Genomic DNA, 25,047 nt, shown 5'->3' with positions numbered 1-25,047 from the left:
TATATAATAGCTGACTTCTGTAATATTTCTGTTCTGTACGAGGCACTACATCAGGAGTCTCTAATCTTATCCACACAGACCCAGGTGTGGCTGCAGACTTTCATTCCAACCAAACACGAGCCACACCTGATTCCTCGATTCACCTTAATCTCCAATTAACTACCAGGTGTGCCTCTTTTTGCCCTGGAATGAAAGTCTGCAGCCACACCTGGGTCTGTGTGGATAAGATTAGAGACTCCTGATGTAGTGCCTCGTACAGAACAGAAATATTAAAGAAGTCAGCTATTATATATCATGTATCGTCACACACTTTAGTAACTCACTAATTAGTAATTTAGTAATGTGTGTGTGTGTGTGTGTGTGTGTGTGTATAACAAATTATGTAATTTATCCCACTTCCTGTTTTCTTTTGATTTCTTTAACACAAATTATCACCCTGAATGAAATTCTCGTAAGGTGATGATCTGATATTTAATGATATCACTGAATCTGATATATGATTTGATTTAGTATCCTGTTCAGAATCTGCAGGAGGCAGATTTGTGAATGATGATGATGATGATGATGATGATGATGATGATGATGTGTAGAAAGGGATTATTTTAGAAAGTATCAGAATTACAGCCCAAATAACGCGCTCAAAAGAATACGGTCTCGTTTATAAACCCTCCAGTCCGCTAGGTGGCAGTAGGAGTGAGTGGTCGAATGTATAGCACGTGGTTTATAAACCCTCCTGTCCGCTAGGTGGCAGTGCGTAGCGCCGGGATACAAACACTGCGGAAGATGAGGAAGAACTCACAGCCCTGAAAACATAGCATGATTTCGATATCTTTAAATTAATTTATTCACTTTAACCGATTTATAAATTAATTAAAGAAATATAAATTAACGGAAATTTAACTATGGCGTCAAATACGCCGGGACAAGGTACCGATCAACACCGAGTTCTGTTCGGAAAACAAGTTTTATCCGTGTTGTTTAGCTAACGAGCTAACCCTTACAGCTTTCTGTGTTTAAATCAGTTTACTGAATGTTTATTTTACAAAAACAATGTTAATAATAATCATTTTTAGCTCGCTAATATTATTTAATAAACTTTAAGAGTGTTATAATGCTGACTTTAAGCGCTTTTTTAGGAGGCATAAAGCTTTAACCTCTCCAAAACAATAACCTTTTATTTTTATTTACTGTTTGTTTGTTTGTATTTATTTATTTATTTTAAATAGAGATTTCAGTATTTAAACACTGTTCCTATCCTGGGTCAGATTACTACTGTTATTGTTGCCTCGCCTTTCCTCTCGTGTAGTGTGAACTTGAGCTTTTCCTCTCCTGCAGGGTTTCCGAATAAAAACCGAGTGGCGATTTTGGCCGAGTTGGATAAAGAGAAGAGACGCCTGATCCAGAGTCAGTCCATGAACAATCCGGGAGCCAGGTGACAGTTTACACCTTCTGTCTTCTTTTACAGCCGAGTGCAAAAGTTTACACACCCTTACAATAAGATGGAGGAAAGTTTACACCCCTCTTTCTGAAAGTCATTAACTTTCTCCAATAATCTGCACGTCCACTCGACCGAGACACCTGGAGCTGCTTCGAGACTTGTTTTCCTCTTGGTTTTGGAGAGACAATACGATCAAACCACACTAGATCTCTCACATGCTCTTACCTGGTCATAAACACCTGATTCACACAACATCTGCAGTGCTGAATTATGGCGCAAGATGTTCACCAGCCTCTCTGTTTCTCACTCTTGAAGAAAGTAAGAGATTGTTACAGAGAAACCGTAAAGAAGCGTAAACTCCTCTGTCCTGAAGATGTCAGAAAACTTAACAGTTTGCGCTCACACTGGAGACTCCTTCCATACACGTTACATGAACACATCTCTCCTTACAGAAAACTATACTTTCTGACCAATCAGAATCCAGCAGCTCTGTGGTGTAATATTAAATATTAGATTTGATCTGCATTTTGATCCTAAGGGGATTTTTCTGTGTGTCTCAGTATTCCGCTTTCCAGACCGCCGGTGAAGGAATTTCGGGATCACGCGGAGCAGCAGCACATCGCCGCGCAGCAGAAAGCAGCTTTACAGGTAACGACTCGGAGATCAAGCGTTTTACTGAGTGCCGTAAAATAAAATCCTCTGTTCGTGTAGAAGAATTTATTCGACGCATCTGAAAAACTTTGTGATTGTGACGTTTCAGCACGCGCACGCTCACTCTTCAGGCTTCTTCATCACACAAGACTCCTCGTTTGGAAACCTGATCCTTCCCGTGTTGCCTCGACTCGAGGCAGAGTGACGCTGAAACAAAACACAACAAAACAAGTGACACTTTAAAGAGACTTTTGTCCTTCTACAGAAAATCCTCCGCCATTTAAACTCCACGTCGGCGGGTTTTAAACGCAGAAGATCTCCGTGAGCTCCACCCCGATTCTACGGTTTTTGTATTTCATATCAAATACAGAAAAGTCGACCTGCTGTGAAACACGCAGGAAGAAACGGACATGATTCGATTCTAAACAGTTTGTAGTAACATTAACCGTTTGTTTAAAAACAATTCTGTTCAATTACAGATCCTTCTTTAATGCAGTTTGAGTTATTGATCAGTTCAGACAAGGCTGTGTTCGAAGTCATGTTAGTCTGCTATTTAAACTAACAACCAAAACAAATCTGTGTCTGAAAACGAGGAGACTGTTTTATTTGTTCTTTAAATTCATTGTAATTAAACCCTTAATTGAAATGTACAGTTTTTCAAGAAGTGTCATTGTATCATAAAATATAAGAACCAATCAGAATCGAATATGCAGGTTAGCAGAGTGTTGCTGTGAATGTCCACTGGCTCACCAGAGGAAAGGGGTGGGGTTTGTAGAGTGGGGGTGGGGTTATATAATTAGCATATTCATACAGTTGAGGTGTTTGTGCTTTTTTGTTGTTGCCTGAGACCCTCGGGAACACATTTGAGAGGTCCTTGTTCGTACCTGGGTCAGTATTCACGCTAAAAAACTACGTTCCTCAGCGTTAAAAACGAACGCGATACTTTAATGCAGTAAAGTGAATGTGACGTGAAGGTGATTTTATTGCATGACTGTGAAAGCACCGTGTGAGTGTGATGGAGATTCGTCAACACTGTGGGATAGAACATCAGTGTGTGTGGGGGATAAGCATGCAGTGAAACTGTTAAACTGTGTGTGTGTGAGATGTCAACACGGGTCCATAATCTGGCACAAAGTTAATACGAGACAGAAACCATTAACCATCTCCGATACTGTAGTGTAAATATTCGTACATTAGACTAAAAATGAGTCGCGTGTGTAATAAGTCACGAGGAACTTTAGTGCTCTTCTCAAACCTCCGGCGTGTCGCCGAGACCCGGAGGAAAGTGTTTTATTTGCTGACGATGGGTAAAAGCTCTCCCCGGGCTTTCATGGCTTTAATCTTGGCCTTGATGTTCTCGTCCATGGCCTGCCTGCACCTCACGGCGTAGTGCGCCAGCGTCTCCTCTTTCTCGTCCCACGGAGGCAGAGCGTGGAAAACCTCCGGCGCGGCCAGACTCAGCTCCGCGATGGCTGCCGTCCTGGAGATGGTGTTCCGGTCCACGCCCACTCGGTCGAAAGCCACCTTCATGGAGACGCTGCGGCGGAATTCCTGCAGCGCCGTCATGTAGCGCGCGATCACGCCCACCACGTTCTTCACTGCGGGGAACGGACCAGAACACGTGTTAGTTTAACGTATCCGGAGCAGATTTCCACATCGCGAGTTCAACATCAACACTGCACGATTATTTCTCTCTCGTTCGCTGTCGGAATACAGGAAGTGACATTTTAGACATTACAGTGTTGTCTTTTTTCACTACACACTGAACTTCCTGTCACACAAACACATGTGGAAATAACGAGACGCTTTTAGTAACCCAAAAACTTCATAATAAATACAAATAATTTGGGGAATTACAGCTTTAACACAGGAAAATGCAGCGAAAATACAAAAAGTCAATAAAAAGAAGATTATATCAAAGTGTCATAAAGGTATAATGTTAATAAAAGAAGTATCTGTAGTCCTGTGAGTAAAATATAGTAAAACAAACTATGGAGGAAAAACACAATGAAGTAACCAACTGAATAACTGAACAAGTAAAAAAAGGTGTTTATAATTGAGTAGTGTGACGTTTCCTTCTCTCAGACGTGTGGATGAAAGGGTCACTCTAACAGAGCGTCTGCCCCCACTTCCTGTCTTTTGGACTGCTAAAGCCTCACGTACTCCTGACGCGCGTGTTCTCTCCGTCCCGGTTCCTCTTGGAGGAGAGCTTGATGGTTCTCTGTCGGTCTAGCGGGTGAACCTCCACCTCCTCAAACGAGTCGAACAGCGCCGGAGACTCGAACGGAGCTCCTTCATCAGGAAACGAGCTGATCAGCTGATGAGAACTTCCTGCCTCCATCTGACTGGAAGAATGAACTCGCCTCTTGTCTGACGAAGACACGAGACGCGACACAGGTTACAGAGGTTTAAACTTCTTAACACACACTGCATCCATCCTCATCATCATCATCATCATCCTCTCTCTTCATCCTCCTCCTCCGTGACCCCTTCTACAGATCAGGACCTCATCACACTCTGACCGCTTTTATTTGGTGTTTTACTGTGTTTAAAATGTAGAAGTTAAAAGATTAACACTTCATTATGCAACTAAGGAACAGTTACCCTGTTACATCATTACCCTCTTAACCTATTACCCTGTTACATCATTACCCTGTTACATCATTACCCTCTTAACCTGTTACCCTGTTACATCATTACCCTGTTACATCATTACCCTGTTACATCACTACCCTCTTAACCTGTTACCCTGTTACATCATTACCCTGTTACATCATTACCCTCTTAACCTGTTACCCTGTTACATCATTACCCTGTTACATCACTACCCTCTTAACCTGTTACCCTGTTACATCATTACCCTTTTAAGCTGTTACCGTTACATCATTACCCTGTTACATCATTACCCTGTTACATCATTACCCTCTTAACCTGTTACCCTGTTACATCATTACCCTGTTACATCACTACCCTCTTAACCTGTTACCCTGTTACATCATTACCCTTTTAAGCTGTTACCGTTACATCATTACCCTGTTACATCATTACCCTGTTACATCATTACCCTCTTAACCTGTTACCCTGTTACATCATTACCCTGTTACATCATTACCCTCTTAACCTGTTACCCTGTTACATCATTACCCTGTTACATCATTACCCTCTTAACCTGTTACCCTGTTACATCGTTACCCTGTTACATCATTACCCTCTTAACCTGTTACCCTGTTACATCATTACCCTGTTACATCACTACCCTCTTAACCTGTTACCCTGTTACATCATTACCCTGTTACATCATTACCCTCTTAACCTGTTACCCTGTTACCCTCTTGCCCTGTTACATCATTACCCTCTTAACCTGTTACCCTCTTGCCCTGTTACATGTACCCTACAGGTACATCATTACTGTGTTACCTGCTCCACTGTTCCCCTATACATCATTATGCTGTCACATTGTTGCCGTGTTCCACTGTTAACCTATGACATCATTCAGTTGTTATCTAGTTACACCATTATTTTATACTGTTGTCCTATTCCATGTTCTCCCCGTTATATTCTTACATATTTATGTTGATAGAACTGATCAAGTGAAATAATACTTTTGATCATTTTACATTTCCTGATTAATCATGATTTTGATTTGGAGAACAATCATGACTGAACGACAATGTTTTTTTTTGTTTGTTTTTTAAAATCTATATATATATATTTTACATTTTTGCACGGACTTGTGTATGTTCAGGTGAGTACCTGGACGGAGCTGGTCCTGGAGGAACTCGCAGATGAGCTCAGCTTTCTTGGTGAGTTCCTGCTGTAGCAGCTCTTTATCCTGCTTCAGGCTGCTGATGGTTTCTCCCAGCATCATGCTCTTATTCTTCTCCACCTGCAGGAGAGCCTTCAGCCTCTCGATCTCATACGCTGACACACACACACACACACAGAAAAAAATATGAACAAAGATCTATACAGAACATGTTACCCTTCAAAAAAAAAAAAAAAAACTATTTGATATGGAATGTATTCTCCTTCCCGTTTTAAATGGACAGCTGCTTCAGAGTAAACACACAAAACATGCGAGCCTGATTTTTCCACTGATTTTTATTAAAATATTTTGTTAGAAAATAAATCCTAACACCGACAATGCATCAAATATCAAAACCGGTTATTTACACATCAAAAATAAATACAGACCGTAGCACTGACTCCACTCCACTCGTCTCTTTACTGCACGAATTATTATGAGGGAAATGTTCACGTGTACTTACAGGTCACTACAGTTTCACCTTTTCCGTCTAGGCCTCGTGACGTACAGGAAAAAGTAAAGAAGGAGAATATAAAATAGTGTAACCGACACACCATCTAACCATCTATCATCTGATGTGGCTACGCAGCACACACTGGAAATAAAATCTACACGAATGTTGCAGCTAGGCCACTTTTAGATATCATAAACAATAACATGATTAAGATCGTTAAAGGAAAAAAAAAAGCAAACGTATGATCAAGCTCTCACAGATCTGAGCCCTGTAGTTCTGTACAGCGCTACAAAACCAAAAAGATATCTGAAGAATAACGATTTGTGCAAATCAAATCAAATCAAATCGAGATAAGACATCGGACAGACACTGAAAATCTGAAATATAGTTACACCATGAATAATATTCCAATGTTTATTATAGATAATGATATAAGATGAAATATGCTACAAGGTTCACACAGAAACGTTTATGGAGAGGTAAAGTCTGAGACGGTTCCTCTCTACGCTGCTGTGATAAACACCACTCCTTTAAAAAGTCCACGTTAAACGATCTTTCATTGGTTTTCACTGTAACTTAAAGGACGCCTCCGCGTTTAACAGGGATTACCGAAATGGCACGTGCGTCCGTGTCCAAAATGATCCGTTCTCTGAGTGGGAGAGGCATACTCTCTCTCCCCTGTCAATCACAGGGCGGGGCAGTAGCCAATCATGTGCATCTGTGAGTTCATGTATGTGGAAGAGGGCAGACGGCGCTTCCCTAAGTGTGTGACGCTACATGAGCAGCAGTTGGAAAAGATGTTTGGAGGCTTCACGTCTCAGAGGAAGCACGTGTTAACCTTCATCCTCCCCGTTCAGTAGCCAAGACCAAGTTCGAAACAAACACGGAGGACAGAGTGCTGGTGAAAACCGAGTCTTGCTAACGACCGAATACGAGATGAGACGTACGACGTCCCGAATGGAACGGGAACGCCTCCACCACAAAACTAGTCCTTCTTGTACGGCTCAGATACCGTTAAAACACAATAAGGAAGCTGCTGGAGAAAATCTATTTCAGATATTTGACCTCGTTGTGACCTTTGGATCAATTCCGAATCTGTTCATCTGCTGGTTACGATGAAATCTCCAGATAAATCCTACAACCATCGGTTCGTGAGATATCCTGAGCTATACGTGTGAAAGCAGCCTTTACTGCAGTTAATAATGAAACGCTGAAAGAGTCTTAAAGGGACGGTCCACCCAAAAATTAAAATTCTGTTATCGTTTACTCACCCTCATGTCGGTCCAAACCTGTACGCGCTTCTTTCTTCTGCGCAACACAAAAGAAGATATTTTGAAGAATGTTGGTAACCAAACCGTTTTGGTGTCCATGGACTTCCACTGTATGGACAAAAAAACCCCACAGACATTTCTCAAAATATCTTCTTTTACTTTCCACAGAAGAAAGAACGCCATAGAGTTTTGGAACGACATGAGGATAAAATTTTGTGAGAACGATCCCTTTAAGTGTGAATTTTCCCCAAACGTCTGGAAATGAGCGTCAGACGTTCTCCGGAGCTGTCTGACAGAACTTTGGATATTGGAGATTTTGATGATGACACTGCTGCGTTTCTGTTTCGAGTACAGGCATCACTAATATAATAAACGCATGATGAAGCGGATTTAAAGCATTTTTATAAACGAAACGGCTGAAAGTCAGTGACGTAGAGCAGAAATCCAATACGTTTCACTCCGGTACATCTACAATAACAGCACGCTAACACCAGAACTCAGATATACGACGGGCCGGACTTGTGGAACAGATACGGCCCCTGTGCTAACTTCTTCCTCTGTCCGATTCTCAGTCTGCACTTGTTGATGCACGCTTTCTTCAGCTTCGCCGATTCCACCGGCGTCCATCCATCCAGCGTGGAACACCGCAGAACGTACGCTGTGAAGGAATCAAAACCATTTCATTACTAAAAAACAAACCATTCCCATCTGATTAACTATACTTCATGACCTATTTTTATCTTTCTGATTGGTCAGGAGGTGGTGATTAGTTCTCTACAGCAGCGGCTCTGACAGCAGCGCAGGTTTATATTAACGCTCTCGCTCTGATACCTTATCGTTTCTATAGCAACGGCTCGAGAGAGTAAAGAGAGAGAGTAAAGAGAGAGTAAAGAGAATAGAAAGAGAATAAAGAGAGAGAGTATAGAAAGAGAATAAAGAGAGTAAAGAGAGAGAATAAAGAGAGAATAGATAGAGAATAGATAGAGAATAAAGAGAGAGAGTAAAGAGAGAAAATAAAGAGAGAGAGAGAATAAAGAGAGAGAAAGAGAGAATAGATAGAGAGTAAAGAGAGAGAATAAAGAGAGAAAATAAAGAGAGAATAGAGAGAGAATAAAGAGAGAAAAAGAGAGAATAAAGAGAGAATAGAGAGAGAGAGAGAACAAAGAGAAAGAGTAAATAAAGAGAATAGAGAGAGAGAATAGAGAGAGAGAATAGAGAGAGAATAAAGAGAGAATAAAGAGAGAAAAAGAGAGAATAGAGAAAGAATAAAGAGAGAATAGAGAGAGAGAATAGAGAGAGAATAAAGAGAGAATAAAGAGAGAAAGAGAGAGAATAAAGAGAGAGAATAGAGAGAGAATAAAGAGAGAGAATAAAGAGAGAGAATAGAGAGAGAGAGAATAAAGAGAGAGAATAAAGAGAGAATAGAGAGAGAATAAAGAGAGAGAATAGAGAGAGAGAGAATAAAGAGAGAGAATAGAGAGAGAATAAAGAGAGAGAATAAAGAGAGAATAGAGAGAGAATAAAGAGAGAGAATAGAGAGAGAACAAAGAGAAAGAGTAAAGAAAGAGAATATAGAGAGAGAATAAAGAGAGAGAATAGAGAGAGAGAGAGAACAAAGAGAAAGAGTAAATAAAGAGAATATAGAGAGAGAATAAAGAGAGGGATGGTGAGGGAACGAGTGTTTATATCTGCTATAACGTAACCGACAAAAGGAAGTCACTCATTTCATGAACATTAGATGTAAATATAAAGGGATAAAAAGTATGATGTTCCTTAATAAATAATAAAGAGTAATTGTTGGTAAAATGGAGTAAGAGGAATAAAACACTACAGGGCGTGCTGTTATGGGAAAATAACCAACGTTGCAGTGGGAACAGTAACCCCACTTCATCACACCGCCCACGAAGCTGACCAGTTCCTAGATCTCTTTTTTTATCCATTTATAGTTACAGTTGTTTGCAAAAGTTTACGCACCCCTCACCGATCTACTTCTTTTGTTGTTGTTTTTTTTTGACGTGAAAAAAAAGTAAACACAACTGCTGCAGCATTTAAAAATACTATTTAGAAATAAAACATTTCTGCAAATGTTAATGCACGGTTACTTTAGACTTGATGAACTTTGTTTGAAGTTTGAACACCCTTCTTATTGTTAACTCTAAGAACGTAATGACTTGTGGAAAAAATATAAATAAAGTTTACCAGAGCAGCTTTTAAACATTTATAGGTGTTTCTTAGTTAAATAATCAGTTTTGTTCAAACCCATATTATTATTATTATTATTATTAGACCGCAATACATTTATAAAAAAAGAAGCTGCACTATTGCAGAGCTGCTGCTGCTAGTAAATTCATCAACACTTCCTGTCGGACCAATCAGAATCCAGAACTCTTAACAGCGCTTACATATAATCCCATCAACTTTTCTTCTGTCCAGGATTTTTTTCCCGTCCGGTACTTTGCCCCGTTTCCCGAAAGCCACGGCTCCGATGAGGTCCTCCTCGGTGAAGAAGTGTTCGAACAGCAGGTGGAAGAGCCGCATGCTGTCCTGACGGGACTCCTGGTGAATACAGGCCAGTTTATAAGGAGGGAGGAAGAGTCCGGAACCAGGAAACAGTTCCTGCTCTCCGGGACGAGGAGGACTGTGAACCTGCACGCGGGTCTCCTCATGGAACCGGAGAACCCGTGAGATGACAGCTTGGAGGTTCCGTAACGTTACGGGATCTGTCCGATGAAATAATAATAATAATAATAAAATAAACAGGTACGTAGACGCCTCTTAATGTCTTACATAGTTAATTTACTTTGCAAATTAAATTACAATTTAAAAAAAGTGAAGAGAACTCTCACCGACGCTGGTGATGTACTCCTCCAGCTGCTTTCTCTCTTCAGAATGACCCTCGGTGTTCGGACAGAGCTCCGACGTGGACGGCCAGAACGGTTCCTCCGAGTTCAGACATCCTGCGATCAAGTTTAACACTCAATTCAGCTCGTACTATAGCTGCAGCTCCATTAACCACAATTACTGCGTGAAATTTAAATATGTAAACAGTGTTGCTGAAACGTGTGCATGTGAGATGAGACAGGCTTGTTTGGAGTTTTTGTTTAATCCAATTACTCCACTTACAGCGCACTCGCACCAAATACACGTTAGATAGCGGACTAGGGTATTTAGGTGTACACAGAGTTTAAAGAAAATAAATAAATAATCATTTTCAACAAAGAAATTGGAAACGTTTTATTTGCAATTATGCAAAACTTCATCCAAATTATTTTCCCTATAAATACAAAAAGCTAAAGATCACAGCAAGTACAACAAAAATATAACAAAAGTCTTGCACAACTAACCCTGAGAGGCATTCAGGACGTTTACGCCGTCTTCTGTTCAACCTGTAAACATCATCACAATCATATTTTACCCACGTAACACACAAGGCCTTTCACAAATTCAAAAAAAAATCCATGCGAAAGGTTTAGACTCGATTAGGAAGACGCGAAAATCCACTCACCGTTTCTTATCTCGTATCTCGCCGTTATAAAGGAAGCCGTCCGTTTTTCATCTGGAGTAAAATTTAAAACGTCCAAAGAGCGTCTTGGGGAAAAAGAAGTCCTTTATTTCAGAGAGGGTAAGTTTAATAAGAGCCAAGTCGACTGACTGGAATGACACTGAGTGATGATTTTCCAGTCTCCGCTCGTGGAATCAAGGAGGCATTCTTTAGCGTTAAAACCTGATGTCTTTCCTCCTCACCGTGTGTATCCGTGAGCATGCCTAAGACTAATGGCATCTTTTTAGAAAAATAAAATCCAGAATCAGAATTGCTGTAATGACACCACTAGATAAACATAACGATCTGTACTACACTGGGCTGCATGATTAATCGTACTAATCACTGGGGCTGGCGATGCACTGATAGAATATCGATGTCGTGATGAATGATTACGCCATACGCGTCTCTGAGATATCGTTGGTACGGTGATGTATTTTTTTTTTTTTTTTTAAACGTTTTTAATAATTACAAATAAAATGACACTGAATGGATGCCTTTGATTTGACCTAATTTTTTTTTAACTTAAACTTTGTAGGCGTTAAAGAAACGTATCGATGTTTTCTTTGTTTATTTTGCTACCGTTTTGCAGATAGTTTGTTAGTTAAATTATATATCGTGACACGCATTGTGTATCATAGAAACGTCCTCAATTATCGTGGTACGATATTTTTGGCAGATCACCTACTAATCCCTCTGCCCCATCTCGGTCTGAAATCGGAGCGTAAAACGTCGTTACGAAGGAAATTACATTCTCATGAACCAGTACGAGACGAAGTTTGTGTGTTTACGGTGTTATAACTTGTCTTTCAAGCAGTTCGATGCCATTAGAGTCCTCACTAATGCTTGCTTAATTGAACCATGCAAGGTTCTGGGGGCGGAGCTCTGTGTACACGGTTGGGAACGAGGGCGGAGTCAAGGAGTCAATAAAAAAAAAAAATCATTCAAATTTTGTTCATCTCTACACATTTATAATTTAAAAAAAGTGAAGTGAAAAGTGTAATGAAGCTGTAAATGTGTCGACTCACTCCTTTCGGAGCTGGAACTATTTTTCTTGAGGTGGCTGTGTGAGTGTAAAATAACCGGACTAGTTTTTACTGTACTGCTGCGATGTGCGTCATTTACACATAAAAGACGAAAAGTCCAGGAGAGCAGCTTTGGGAAGATTTTCTCTCACGTGTGTCTGATCTGAACACCGACACTGTTCCTGTGGAACGCCGGCAGATTTACATTTCTGTTTTACATTTAAATATTTAATAATATGAACACGAGAGCTGCCTGTAGACTTCAGCTCTACTCGAGTTTGGAGTACAAATGTTTTCTTTGGAAACAGTGTGGAAATGTGTCCATAGCAACCACATTTACTAAAATTCTTTAAACCATCCAATCATGTTGTGATTACCAGTTTGTTTAAGCATTCACTGGATGCATTGGCAAAGAATGGGATTACTTGAAAAATGGTGACTCAAATGAATCATTCAAATAACCAGTGCTTCACTAAATTGAACATTTAAATGAATCAAATGGTCACTCAAACGAATCTGTTAAATAAATCACTGAAATAATCACTCAGATGAATCACTCAAGTAACAACTCAAATGAATCATTGAAATGAATCAGTCAAATTAATCACTCATATAACGACCGATTCCAGAAATTGAACATTTAAATGAATCAAATGGTGACTCAAATGAACCATTCAAAGGAATCATTCAAATGACCACTGAATTCCTAAATTGAACATTTAAATGAATCAAATGGTCATGCAAATGAATCAGGTAAATAAATCATTGAAATAATCCCTCAAATGAATCACTCAGATGGTGTCATTATGTTTTTCTAAGATATCTTCTGCATGGTTAAAACATCAGAACCTTTCTTCAGAAGACAACGAGATCTTTGTGAGGAGTTAAAGAACGTGAAAACTATTAAACCTTGTCTAGAGTATAAAATATATTTACCTGTGTCACCTTTGGGCTCTGCGCTGAGACTGTGTGCTGCTAAAATGTCCATTTCGGGGTGCACGACACCTGAAGGATCCTCGAAGGGCAGGCTGAAATCCCCGTTAGGAAGCACTTCCACCATGTCACTCCTTCCTGGTTGGCTCAGAGATGCCGTGCTCTGATTGGCCGTCGGGTTCACGTGCGAGTTCATGTGTGTTCTGTTTTGAGAGCCACCGATTGGCGTGTGCATGTGTTTGGTCACAGATGATGAGGAGCTCTCCAGCGGTGAGGAGGACACACCTACCAGACCTCCGTCCTCCAGTAGCTGTGGATTGTGTGGTGCTGAAGATCTGGATGAAGGTCTGATCTGAGACGTGGGTTTGGGTGACTGGGAGACGCTACACGACGGAGCGCTCTCTGAGGCGGCTTGTGCTTGTGCGTTAGCCACCGTGTAATAGTCTTCGGCTCGCTCTTGCTTGATTTTCTTTGCTCCTGGATCGGTGGAGTCGTCCGAGCTCGGGCCCTTAGTGCTTCGTTTTCTGGGCGTGACCCTGGGCTCGGAATCGCCTTCTTCATCGGTGGCAGAGGACTCGCACACGATGTCGAACAGGTGCTCCTCGGTGTTGTCGTCCACCTCGGAAGGCTCGCTGCAGTTGGAGAAGTCGTACGAGTCTCGGGTCTGGTTCGAGTCGCCTTTGCTCGTTTTGGCCGCGCTGCTCAGGAACCTCGGCGTCGAGCTGCTCTGCATGGCTGCTGCTCCCTGCATCAGGGATTCGGAACTGATCCCTCGGCCGCTTCGCTCAAAACACATCCGATCCTTGTGGGCCGTTTTACAGGAGGACGTTAAGGGCCAGTGGTAGGCGTGGCCGGCGCTGCAGCCCCAAAGTGCCGTCAGGTTTCCGTGAGCTCCCTCCGTCAGCAAGTGCTTCAAGCTCGGGATCAGCGTGCAGATGGTTCCGTGACTGTGCGCCCATTTCACCAGTTTAGACAAACTGTCAGCCGAGGTGTGTAAGCAGTCCCCCATGATCAGCGTCCTCGCCTGACAACATTCACAATCACATCAAATCTTAATAATTAAATCACAAGCTGCTATAATGTAAACCTCTCAGAGCATTATACAAAATATAAATAAATACAAAACTGTCCTTATCCTGCTCTAGTCTCTGTGCCTGTTTCCCATCACATAACGGAAGTTTGCATGGTGTGTGAGAAGCTGAGTAATACTGCATTCATCAACTAACCACCAAATAAGTCTAAATACTGTTCAGAATTTCTTTACTTTATGGTAGAGTGTGTTTCTCTCGTGACTCTGTCAGACATTCAAATAAGATTTTAGACATTAAAATAAATAAAAAACCCACAATCAACCGCACGGGATTTGTGTCTGAATCTTAAATTAAGTTATTCCAGGAATATACTGTTTAATTAGGATCCTGAACGTCATCGTTATACTAATTTCCCAAATGAATATAAATATTAATTCCTAAATATGTCCTTCAGTAAAATGTCTCTCAATCCTGGTCCTAGAGAACCCCTGAATTCTCCTATGTGTTTAGTGTGACATAAGTAAATGCGTGTGTGTGTGTGTGTGTGTGTGTGTGTGTGTGTGTGTGTGTGTTAGAGCAGGGAAACACTCATGATTATGGTTGGAGCTAAAGTCTTCAGGAAGGGAGATCTCCAGGAACAGTGTGGGTCACTAGTGATGGGAATTCTGGCTCTTTTCACTGAGTGAGTCAGATCATTTGACTCAGCTGGTCAATACAAGTCGACTCTTTCAGCTCCCAAATGGCTCATTGCATTTATTATTATTATTATTATTATTATTATTATGATTAGTGATATTTTGACGTGATTGTTCTTCTTTGCATAACTATGACTGAACTGTTTAACAAAGTCCTCCTTTACCTTTCAATAACACTACCTGACTTTATAAAATATAGAAATAATTGTTAAATCAGCAAGGCGTTACAAATGTGCCGTTGAAGCATTTTGTTTACATTTACAGCAAGAGTAACAGCACCGCCTACAGCTAGAAACAAAAAAAAAAGAGAGAAAACATATATAAATATGGCTCCTATATCATATATGCGAGTCGACTCGTTCGCGAACGACAGAAAAACACCGTCAGGTTTAAGATAAAGACACGGTTTTATTAGATGAAAACCTGATCGATTTGCTTGATGATGTTTATAACTTCACGCCATTGATTTTTTCGCAATTATTTTGCACATAACGTTGTATTTTGGATAAATATCTCACCTGACACTGACAGCAATGATTCAAGTGACACCATTAACAGTAAAACGGTGTCTTTATCTTAAACCTGAGGCTACACTGTAAGGTTAGCTCTACCTGACCGCACAGGTGACAGCTTAGCTAGAGTGCTAATCATACAGCTAAATCAAACAACAGTTAAGCTAGCCATCTCCAGTGTGTCCGCGAAATAAAGACTATTAAAACCCATCTATCAATATAAACACAGAGTCAAGAAGATCTGAATAACGGCAGCTAGCTAGACAGGTAAGCTAGCTAGCTAACACGGTTTAACAAAGAGCGCTAGCATCAGCGCTAAAATAAATATTTACCTTCACACAGGAGATTAAACACTGACAGGGCTCACATGTGGTGATATGTTAAATCTTCTGCAATATTAAACACCAGTTAATTCCTACTCATCATCGGGTTAAACACTTATTCAATTCAAATATAACTATATATGTATATATATATACATATAAATATATATATATATGACGGATGTTTTTATCCCAAACAAAAATGGATTCTTTAGCTCTTTTCTTCAGGATGAGACTTTTACTGAACGTCACTTCCGGTTGCGAATAGCCGTGAGATTTATCTAATTTTTCATTTTTCAAACACTTATTTGGTTAATAAAAGGGATGGTAAGAGGACATTACGTCGTTATTTTCATTTGAATATTTACGTTTTATTAAATACGTCGAGTAAATAAAAAAAAAATAAAAATGTTTGCACCGCATTCGGCTTCCTGTTCCCTATACACTTGCTGTATGCAGAACGGCTTTTACACCCTAAGTAGTGCACTACATGTCTCCAGTAGGAAGTGATTTGGGATGTAACCGGTTTCATGTGCCCATATAGGTAGGACACAGAAAGATAACGGAGTCAATAGCACTGCACACCGCACTTCACAAAACTACCCCTGCTGAACAGACAATAGAAACCATCGCAGAAATTCTAATGGTTTCCGCTACAAATACCATTACAAACCATCAGCTAACCATTACCGGTCCTTAATGGTATCCACTAGTCATAACATGCCACCAGTAGAAGGCAACAAATGACCAGTACAGACCCACAGCGACCATTACAGTTTCCATTAAAACCAATACAATTCCCATTATAACCATTACAGACTCTATTTCATGGTTTTGATTGTTTTTTTCCCCCCAGCATGCACACCAGACCCCTTTATATTTAGTTATTAACATTATACTTATTGAATACTAAACAGTTTCCAGCGTAGCTTCTGTGTATCTTTGTACTGCGCTCTTCTCACACGGTTGTGTATGTGTACTTTACATAGTCTTGCGTACTGTTGTGTGTTGCACCATGGTCCTGGAGAAACGACACTTCGCTCCAATGTATACAAGCAACTGGATATAGAGGCATGACAATAAACACGCACTTGAAATATATGTTCACATGCATTTGTCATGTTTTTGATGACAATCATAATTATAATATTGAACTCCCTTCCGGGAATATTTTATTTTATTCACACTACATTTATGCTTTGCTCTTTTCCAGAGTAAAATTGGTAGTGTATTATTTCTCTCCACTCCAAAGCTCAAGAAGGTTAAAAGTCATTTTGGATAAAAGTTTCACACTGTGTACTGGATTAACCCTTTACTACATGCTGCATGGCAACATACCATTCATGTCCATTTTTTTTTATAGGCAATAATACAAAACTAAAAAGGAAAGAGGGGGCTTTAACTTTGGCATAAAGGAAAATGCAGTGTCCTGCGTCATGTGGGAGAGTCCAGGGAGACGGATGCACATGCAGAACTTCTTTATTACAGACAAAACACAGGGAACAGACCCAAGGAAGAGAAAACACTAGGACAAGCAGAAACTCACAAAACAAAACTGGTAAATACTAAATATAAACAAACAGTGCATAAACCAAACAATAACAAATGTGTTTTTTTTAATAGTTAATAATAAAAAAATTAAAAAAAAAAAAAAAAAAAAAAAAAAAAGGCTCACAAACCACAACCTGATGAAGCAATGCTCCAGCAACTAAGGAGAAAACGCCAAGGAACTTAAATAGAGCACTAATCAAGCAGGAAATAACAAACAGGTGAGCATGATTGCAACAGGAAATAGGGGAGACAACAGAAGAAGTTCTACATGGCGAACAAGGTGCCCTCTAGTGGTCTAGCGTGGTCATAACATGGTGAAAGCTCCCTCTGAGGACTCGCAAAACTGCATTAATTTCTCAATATTTAGGCAAAACTACTTAAAATGAAAACACTATCTGAGAAGTTAACGTTTATTTTTTTGTCATTTACACAAGTTTAGATATTGTGAGTATTCTATGGTAAAATGTAATTGTTGCCATATGGCAACATGTGGTGATGAAATTGTAGTGTCTGTGTTCATGAACTGATATTACCAACTACCCCCTCCCCCCCAAATATTTTATATATTTTTATTACTTGAACTAATTCAAGTAATAAAAATCCATGAAAACATTTTTGCTGTAAATGTAATCAATTAGATTTTATAATTATCACAAATAAATGGATTAAACCAGACAATTTAACCCGCCTGACTTCTTTAATCTGCCCCCCCCCATACTGTTATATTATCTATTTTAAAAAAAAAGGGAAACAGGACGAATCCGTATGAAAATAAGAATGGTTTAATAGCTGATGGTTTAACAGACCAGAACATTTCACAGATTACAGCTTGGACTTGTTCATCAACGCCATCATCTTCTCCATTTTGATGGCCAGAGACATGTCACCTTTAATCTTCAGCTTCCCGGACATGAAGGCCATGGTGGGCTTTAATTTCCCTGTGAACACGAGCACCACGTCATCATACTCACTGTTTATTACCGTGTAATTACACACAGACGTCTCTTTAAGCTTCGCTAGAGGCTGTCAAGGGTCTAATGTTTAAATGTTTAAATATGTTTAATGTTTAAGGGTCTAATGTATACATTTTATTCAATTAATATTTAAATTTTATTAATTATTAGCACTCTATAACTTTTAATGAATTACTGTAATGTGATGTGAGTGGGAAATAATATTTGAATGATATCAGTACTGTAAAAATAATTGATTATTTCATGCATGCATAAAAAAAAGTTAAGATTTCAATAATTAATTCTTGTTATTTTATATTTATGATTTTAATTATTTTTATATTAATCTGGGGGTTAATATTCAACACTAACTTTACACTTCGTTAGCGTTTGTGCACAAACTAATAATCACATTTCTGATTATTATTATTATTATTATTATTATTATTATTATTATTATTATTATTATGGAATGTTTTAAAACGTATGAAATGCAAAAAACAAACATTTTTTATTTGAAAAATCTTTTGTCGGATTGGGAAAATGCTTAACTAGTAAGAGTAGCTTTATGAGATGAATGTAAGTTTATTGTGTTTTTATGATTAGACATATGATCTCCTTTAATATGCATTTTATCATCAGGGTGCGACATGAAGCTATATTATTGATTTTATTTTCCATTGTTGCCCCTCACCTGTGAACATCTTGATGAAGTCTTCACTGTTCAGACTCATCTCCACGTCTGCCTTGGCTGGGGGTTCTCCGCTGCCTGCTGCACCTGCACCGTTCTTCAGGTCGATATACCAGACTCCGGCGTGCTCTCCTAAAATAACAGAGCTTCAGATCACGTTTCTGCGTCTGTCCTAGAGCGCACGGGATTAGATTAGTGATCCAGAGTGTCTAGTTTGGGTTAAGAGCGAGGACACGCACCAGACAGCTGGAATGTGTAGACCCCCTGCGTGGATTTGATCACCTCGGGGCTGATCACACCTTTAATCACAGTAAAGATATCAGCGATGGGGCTGGAGGGAGCGTCTGCACTTGTTTTTTCAGGAGTGGCATCTGATATACACAGAGACAGGGAGAGAGGGGAAAAAAAAAAAAAGGTCTACTTACTAGCCGAGAGCAAAAGTTTGTGTCCCCAGGGCTTTTAAAAGGAAAAAGTACAAACACACAGCTAGGTTATTATTTTATCGATGAATTCCAGGAAATTCCATCCATGGCTAAGATCCAACAGAGCAAAACTGGCTGTGCTCTCAGAGTGGGAGGAGCATAGTCTCGCTCACCTGTCAATCACATTGACACTAGGTAATGGTGGGTGTGTGTGAGCACATGTGAGTGTGAGAGGGTAAATAGCACTTTCCTCAGAGTGTAGCGATTGGCAGTTTCATAATGATAAATATTATTTTCATGGTTTGACCAATCAGTGATCTGCACTGTTTTTAGCTCCGCCCACACACTGAGACCTGCCCATCTCTGAAGAGGAATAATGCAGAGTTCCTCTGAGACGAAAATAAGTCATAACACAATACGTTTTCAATATAGTCCTTTTACTACTGGTGTGTCTAACGTGTCCGTCGAAACCATGAACTGGCCGACATTCTCACTGTTAATCTGCTCACAGTGTTCGAATGTCTCTGCGCTGAGGAGAGAAAACAGCATTTTAATCACTTTCTATTTTATAATTACCATCAAAATGACAAATTTTAACTAAAAGCTGAATTTGCTCCAAAATTTGAAGCGTGTCCCCGGAGAAATGAAAGACGCGCACCGTGATCCTGCAGCTGCTCCTTCAGTGTCTCAGGATCTTCGTCCAGGAAGAAGTCAGGAAGCAGTGGATGACCTGAGTGAAATAAAAGAAAAAAAAAAAGAAAAAAGAATGAAATAAATCAATGTCAATGTCAAGCACCTTACAAAATGATTTTAAAACAAGTCGCTGCATCTGTGCCACGCCCACCTGGCTGCACCGCGTACACGTCAAAGTCCTTAATGCCCTCCTTCTTGAGGACGTCCTCGTCTATGATGAAGTGTCCTGTGTAGCTGACGGGTTTGCCGAGGATGGCGTAGGCAGCGTCGGCCATGATGTCCACCTTCCTGCACCGTTTCGCCACGCCTGATCCTCCGAGCATCTCCATCGCCGCAGTCTGAATGGCTTTAACCATGAAAACACAATCATGATGCAGGATTTATAAAGCACACTGCACCACACACTCACCTGTCCGGGGACAAAGCCAACTCGCCATGAAAAGACATTTCACCTGTCCTGAGTCAACACTCACCTATCCCAGGCAGAAAATAACTGTCTCACTGGTCCGGGACAATGGAATAACAAGGTCCAGGAATAACTCATCTGGCCTAGACAACAACAACAACTCACCTATCCTCATCTGTCCCGGGACAATGCACCTGTACAGGACAACAACAACAACAACAACAACAACTCACCTGTACGAGGCCATAGTGCATTAACAGCGATAGATCCACGGAATTCTTCAGCCATCCCGAGGACACACATGGACATGCCGTATTTGGCCATGGTGTAAGCTGTATATGCAGACACACACACACACACACACACACACACACACACACACACACACACAATTACAATATGTAAAAATGAAAGCTTAGGGTTCTCCAGGTGAGGTTCTTACCTGTGTGGTTCTTAAACCAGATGGGATTGAGGTTGAGAGGAGGACTGAGGTTGAGGATGTGAGGGTTTTTACTCTTTAACAGATGCGGGATGCAAAGTTTAGACCTGAAAACAAGTGAAAATCACGGAACAGAACTCACTATAATGTGGTGGTCAGTCCTTTAGCTTTTTCTTATGCAAATAAAATGAGATAAATTTACATAAAAGTCTACTTTAAAGCCTTTAAACCAGCAACATGAACATTTTACTTCCATTTTTAAAAGGTAGAAACTAGGGGTGAAGAAAAAAAATATCCGAATCAGAAAAATCGGCCCAACTATCTACGCTCTATTGTTTTTATTTTATTTTCAAAACTATAGAATGGAGTTTAAACATTTAAACACCACACTGTAGAGTTCAGGAGGAAATTAAATGAGTCTTTTGGAGATTAAACCAGATCAAAAGTGTGAAACCAGATCAAACCAAACAGCAAATGAATCAAAAGAATCAATTTCACTTGATTCAGAGTCACTTTGACTCCGAATCAATTTCACTTGATTCAGAGTCACTTTGACTCCAACTCTGATAAACGGACTAACAGGTCCTGCCAGAAGTTTTTTGATTACAGCACATTTTTGTATAAACTTCCATCCTGCTCCTGTCTTTCTATTCTTCACCGAACAATAAACACAACAGACCTTCACACGTCTTTGTCAACATTGTGACTTTTTCTGTTGAAATTTCTCTAAAAGGGCTAAGCAAACACTGCTGGGGTTTCCTCTTTTAAGTTACACGGTTAAAAACGCAAAAGAAGGAGTCAAGAGATGAAATGTAAGAACGCCAATGAAACAGCGTGTTTATACTCACGTCAGATACGTTCCTCTCAGATTGATGCCCAACATGAGGTCCACTTTCTTCATGGGCGTGTCCAGAGTTCCCGTCAGGTTAATGGCGCTGGCGTTGTTCACCACGATGTCGATCCCTGTAGTCATGGCGATGACAGAACATTTAATAAAAATTAAGAAAAGAACATCTCCTCGAGTCAGAGTTCTGTGTCCGTCTCTCACCTCCGAATTTCTGCACGGCGTTCTCCACCGCCTCGCTGACCTGCTTCTCATCACGAACATCCACGATACACGGCAGAGCTTTTCCTCCTGCTGCTTCAACTGGGAGATAAAACACCACCGTTAGTGCCTCATTACACCAAAACACTGTTTAATAAATACCCCTAATCATGATACTTTTACAATAAAAGTTTTGGCACCCCCATGAAAAATCGTGTGTGGATTATTTTTGTAAATGAAACGAGAACACGCTTCCATGAAAGAATTCTGCAGATTAAAAACGCCGTTTATTAGTTATTTGCTGGATTTCACAAGATGAGCAATATAGCGTCAAAAACGGAGCATGTGCTAAAGTTTACACACCCTCACAGCTGCTCTCAGAACTTGACTGGTTTGTTATAAAAACCAGAAAAATTTTGTACAGTAAAATTGTAAAAAAACAAAAACAAAAAAAACAACATTTTAACTGCTTCGATAGATTGACCCACATCACCGTGACTGACACGCTGTTTGGATTAAAAGGTTCTTACTCTCCTCAGCAGCTGTGTAGATGGTTCCGGGCAGTTTGGGGTGTGTCTCAGCAGTTTTGGCTGCGATCACCACGTTGGCACCGTCTCGGGCAGCTTTCAGCGCGATGGCTTTACCGATGCCTCGACTCGCTCCGGTGATGAACAGGGTGGAACCGGACAGCTTTCTGGAACAGTGCACGGGTCCAGGGGGGGGGAGGGGTGAGAAGAGAAACTTGAAAATTAGAAAGAAAGAAATGACAGAAACAAAACTTACAACACGTTATTGTATTCAGAACATACACTAGGTTCAATCTAGTACCTTGATGACTCTCTTAGAGGTTCTAGGCATTTGCATTTACAAAGCTAGAAGCCTGGAGGAACATTTTTTAATCGTGCATGGGGAAGAAGTGGGACAAACGTCACTGGCACTTCATTGCACCTGCGCATGCAGCAATTTAGAACAAAGGTCACGTGTCAATATTTGAAGCGTTTAAAGCGTTTATTAAATACGTGCATTACATTATAAGATAAACCCTTGAACAGCTGGAACAGCTGCTTGAGCGGATTTCAGTAAAGTGAATAAAGTGAATAAAGTGTACAGCGCAGTCATGCCAACTTTAGACGACTTTCAGTTGATCTAGTTTCTACAAGCCGAACTCACCCTGTGTTCTGCAGCATCGTGCACTTTATCAGCTCCTCACACCGCTTTCAGAGTCTAACAGAGTGAACGCTGAAATCACTGAAGTTCTCTTAATAAACCGACGCAGGTCACAGCCGCTCGTGCCCTTTAGCACAGTTTATTATTTATGTACACGACTTTACTTCCGGTGCAGCTTCTTCGTTGGTGGTCCAAAACCCGGATGTACGGAAAATAAACCCCTCGATATATCGTTTAGTTTTTGTCCTATTAGAATACATTTCTGAAATATGAATTCACTCTGGGGGGAAAAAAAAAACTATTAAAACGGTTTAGGTTCAAACCTGAGAATATTTTCATTCCGCCATAATTTGGATGAGATAACTCCAGCGCCCTCTGCTGGATAAACGTCTTCTTCCTACTCTTCAATATTTATTTATATTTAATACAAATAATATTTAGTGATAGGTTACAGTAATACTGGAGTTTAACCTCCAGGGAAGATGATACAATGATAAATGTAATGAATGGGGCAAAAGAGCAGGTATGGAGCCACAAATGTGCAGCACAGTATCTGAGATCAACACAGCGTCTACAGATTGTACAGTTATAAAGTGGGATAATGTGATGAGTAGCATCAGTGCATAATGCAACCCAGTGCAAAACTGTAATACATGTGCAATGAGCTTATTCTAGGAACAGGCTCCAGTGCACAATAATGTCCCGGCAAAGTGATGAATTATTGTACAGGGTGATTTTTGTTGGTAAGAACGACCTCCTGTACGGTTCCTTGCTACAGCAGAGCTGAAGCAGAGTCTTATACTTGAAGATGCACTGCTGTTTGACCAGTGGAGGGGATGGAATGTGTTGCCCAGGATGGATGATAGTTTGCATCAAAACTGTCTAGAGGGCATCACAGAACAGAGCCAGTCTTCTTTATCAGTTTGTTGAGCTCCTCACTTCTCTGGCTCTAACAAATGTTTTGTTTTTGCACATTTAACACAGGATGGATAAGCTGAACAACAACAACAACAACAACAACAACAATAATCATTTCTTCTTGTTGTTGTTTCTATTGTTGTGAGAAGCCAGAGTATAATGTGTTATTTAGAAATTTGTTAATATTGGTCAGATATCATAGATTATATTAAAAAAAAGAAAATCTAACCACACCTTATACACTGTATAGTGTGCTGTTTCTGGAGTTGATCCATTTCGTTGTTGTGTCTAAATGAATAGTGGAGAATATCTCACAATGTACTGCTAAAGGTCAGTATAAAATCATATTTACCCCAGCAGGCTCAGAATGCAAATTATTCACATATCTATATATCTATCTAGTTCCCTCTTTAGACTTTTATTGGATGTTGTTGTATAACCCGTGTCGATAGAGGGCGCTGTATGTTACCCTACTCTTCTTAATGCTCTGGAACATTTAAGCCCTTTTCAGGTTACTAATATAAAGATTAGATTTGGCATAGAAACAGTGACCCGTGCATTTTTACTTTGTTTGTTTGAAACTAATAATCCAAGTCATTAGAATATTAAACAATGTAGCCTAATCATGTTGTGTGTGTGTGTGTGTGCAGTAAATCCGGTCCAACTGGTGCAACAAGTTCCCACATGTTTCCTAAAGACTGAAAACAGCTTTGTGTCCTGTGACAGGGTGGCAGGGCAAGAACAAAGAGATGGGCCTTTTTTTTAAACCACCTGAAACATGGAAGAGTTAAAATGTCAGAACACACACACATTAACAGCACAGAATGACAAGGAATCGGTTCTTTGAAATGACTCATTCGGTTAATTAGAGTAATTAATCAGTGTGTGTGTGTGTGTGTGTGTGTGTGTGTATCCCACGCGCACATTTGTCATGAGCATTAACGCAAACCCTCTATTACCTCTTATTTTTATTATTTGTATTATTTTTATTCTCAGTGCATTATAATGGCCATTATTCATCACTGATAAACCATAAACCTCACAGACACCCGTGCATGCGTTTTGTGAGTCTTACCCCCCCCC

At 40.1% G+C, this 25,047-nt stretch overlaps 3 protein-coding genes across 4 annotated transcripts; 1 reads left to right on the top strand and 2 right to left on the bottom strand.

The window, feature by feature from the left end:
• Nucleotides 1–750: 750 nt before the first annotated feature.
• Nucleotides 751–2,739, top strand: inip (ints3 and nabp interacting protein). Its single transcript, XM_017488650.3, has 4 exons — nt 751–927; nt 1,336–1,432; nt 1,999–2,086; nt 2,199–2,739. Exons 1-4 carry the CDS (start codon nt 903–905, stop codon nt 2,292–2,294), a joined length of 306 nt encoding a protein of 101 aa, XP_017344139.1. The 5' UTR covers nt 751–902; the 3' UTR covers nt 2,295–2,739.
• Nucleotides 2,667–15,926, bottom strand: LOC108276746 (uncharacterized protein KIAA1958). 2 transcript variants are annotated; one of them, XM_017488648.3, is made up of 5 exons: nt 15,689–15,924; nt 13,122–14,142; nt 5,843–6,010; nt 4,253–4,459; nt 2,667–3,687 (listed from the first exon to the last, which is right to left on the bottom strand). In XM_017488648.3, the coding sequence occupies exons 2-5, from the start codon at nt 14,125–14,127 to the stop codon at nt 3,380–3,382; spliced, it is 1,689 nt and encodes a 562-aa protein (XP_017344137.1). In that variant the 5' UTR covers nt 14,128–14,142; nt 15,689–15,924; the 3' UTR covers nt 2,667–3,379. The 2 variants fall into 2 exon arrangements, with proteins under 2 accessions (XP_017344137.1, XP_017344138.1); XM_017488649.3 differs by lacking the exons at nt 2,667–3,687; nt 4,253–4,459; nt 5,843–6,010 and adding exons at nt 6,173–8,277; nt 10,022–10,339; nt 10,466–10,576 and having other exon boundaries at nt 15,689–15,926.
• Nucleotides 15,927–17,996: 2,070 nt separating this feature from the next.
• On the bottom strand, nt 17,997–23,154 carry hsdl2 (hydroxysteroid dehydrogenase like 2). The gene is given in 11 exon segments (NM_001201180.1): nt 17,997–18,168; nt 18,878–19,006; nt 19,114–19,245; nt 19,955–20,026; nt 20,141–20,335; nt 20,629–20,727; nt 20,838–20,941; nt 21,683–21,797; nt 21,883–21,981; nt 22,410–22,573; nt 23,050–23,154. Coding segments are annotated over 11 exon segments (1,242 nt in total). The 5' UTR covers nt 23,067–23,154; the 3' UTR covers nt 17,997–18,052.
• Nucleotides 23,155–25,047: the final 1,893 nt, after the last annotated feature.

Source organism: Ictalurus punctatus, chromosome 16 (genome assembly GCF_001660625.3).
Source record: "Ictalurus punctatus breed USDA103 chromosome 16, Coco_2.0, whole genome shotgun sequence".
NCBI lineage: Eukaryota > Metazoa > Chordata > Actinopteri > Siluriformes > Ictaluridae > Ictalurus > Ictalurus punctatus.
The sequence above is the reverse complement of the archived record's forward strand: the minus strand, read 5'-3'. Positions and strand labels throughout refer to the sequence as shown.

Coding starts and splice junctions, on each gene's coding strand:
- inip (XM_017488650.3), top strand. CDS start 903: ATGGCGTCAAATACGCCGGGACAAG. Junction 928..1,335: donor GTCAAATACGCCGGGACAAG/GTACCGATCAAC, acceptor CCTCTCCTGCAG/GGTTTCCGAATAAAAACCGA. Junction 2,087..2,198: donor AGCAGAAAGCAGCTTTACAG/GTAACGACTCGG, acceptor GTGACGTTTCAG/CACGCGCACGCTCACTCTTC.
- LOC108276746 (XM_017488648.3), bottom strand. CDS start 14,127: ATGGGGGACTGCTTACACACCTCGGCTGACAGTTTGTCTAAACTGGTG. Junction 6,011..13,121: donor AGAGCCCAAAGGTGACACAG/GTAAATATATTT, acceptor TGTGTGTGTCAG/CGTATGAGATCGAGAGGCTG. Junction 4,460..5,842: donor CCAGGACCAGCTCCGTCCAG/GTACTCACCTGA, acceptor TGTCTTCGTCAG/ACAAGAGGCGAGTTCATTCT.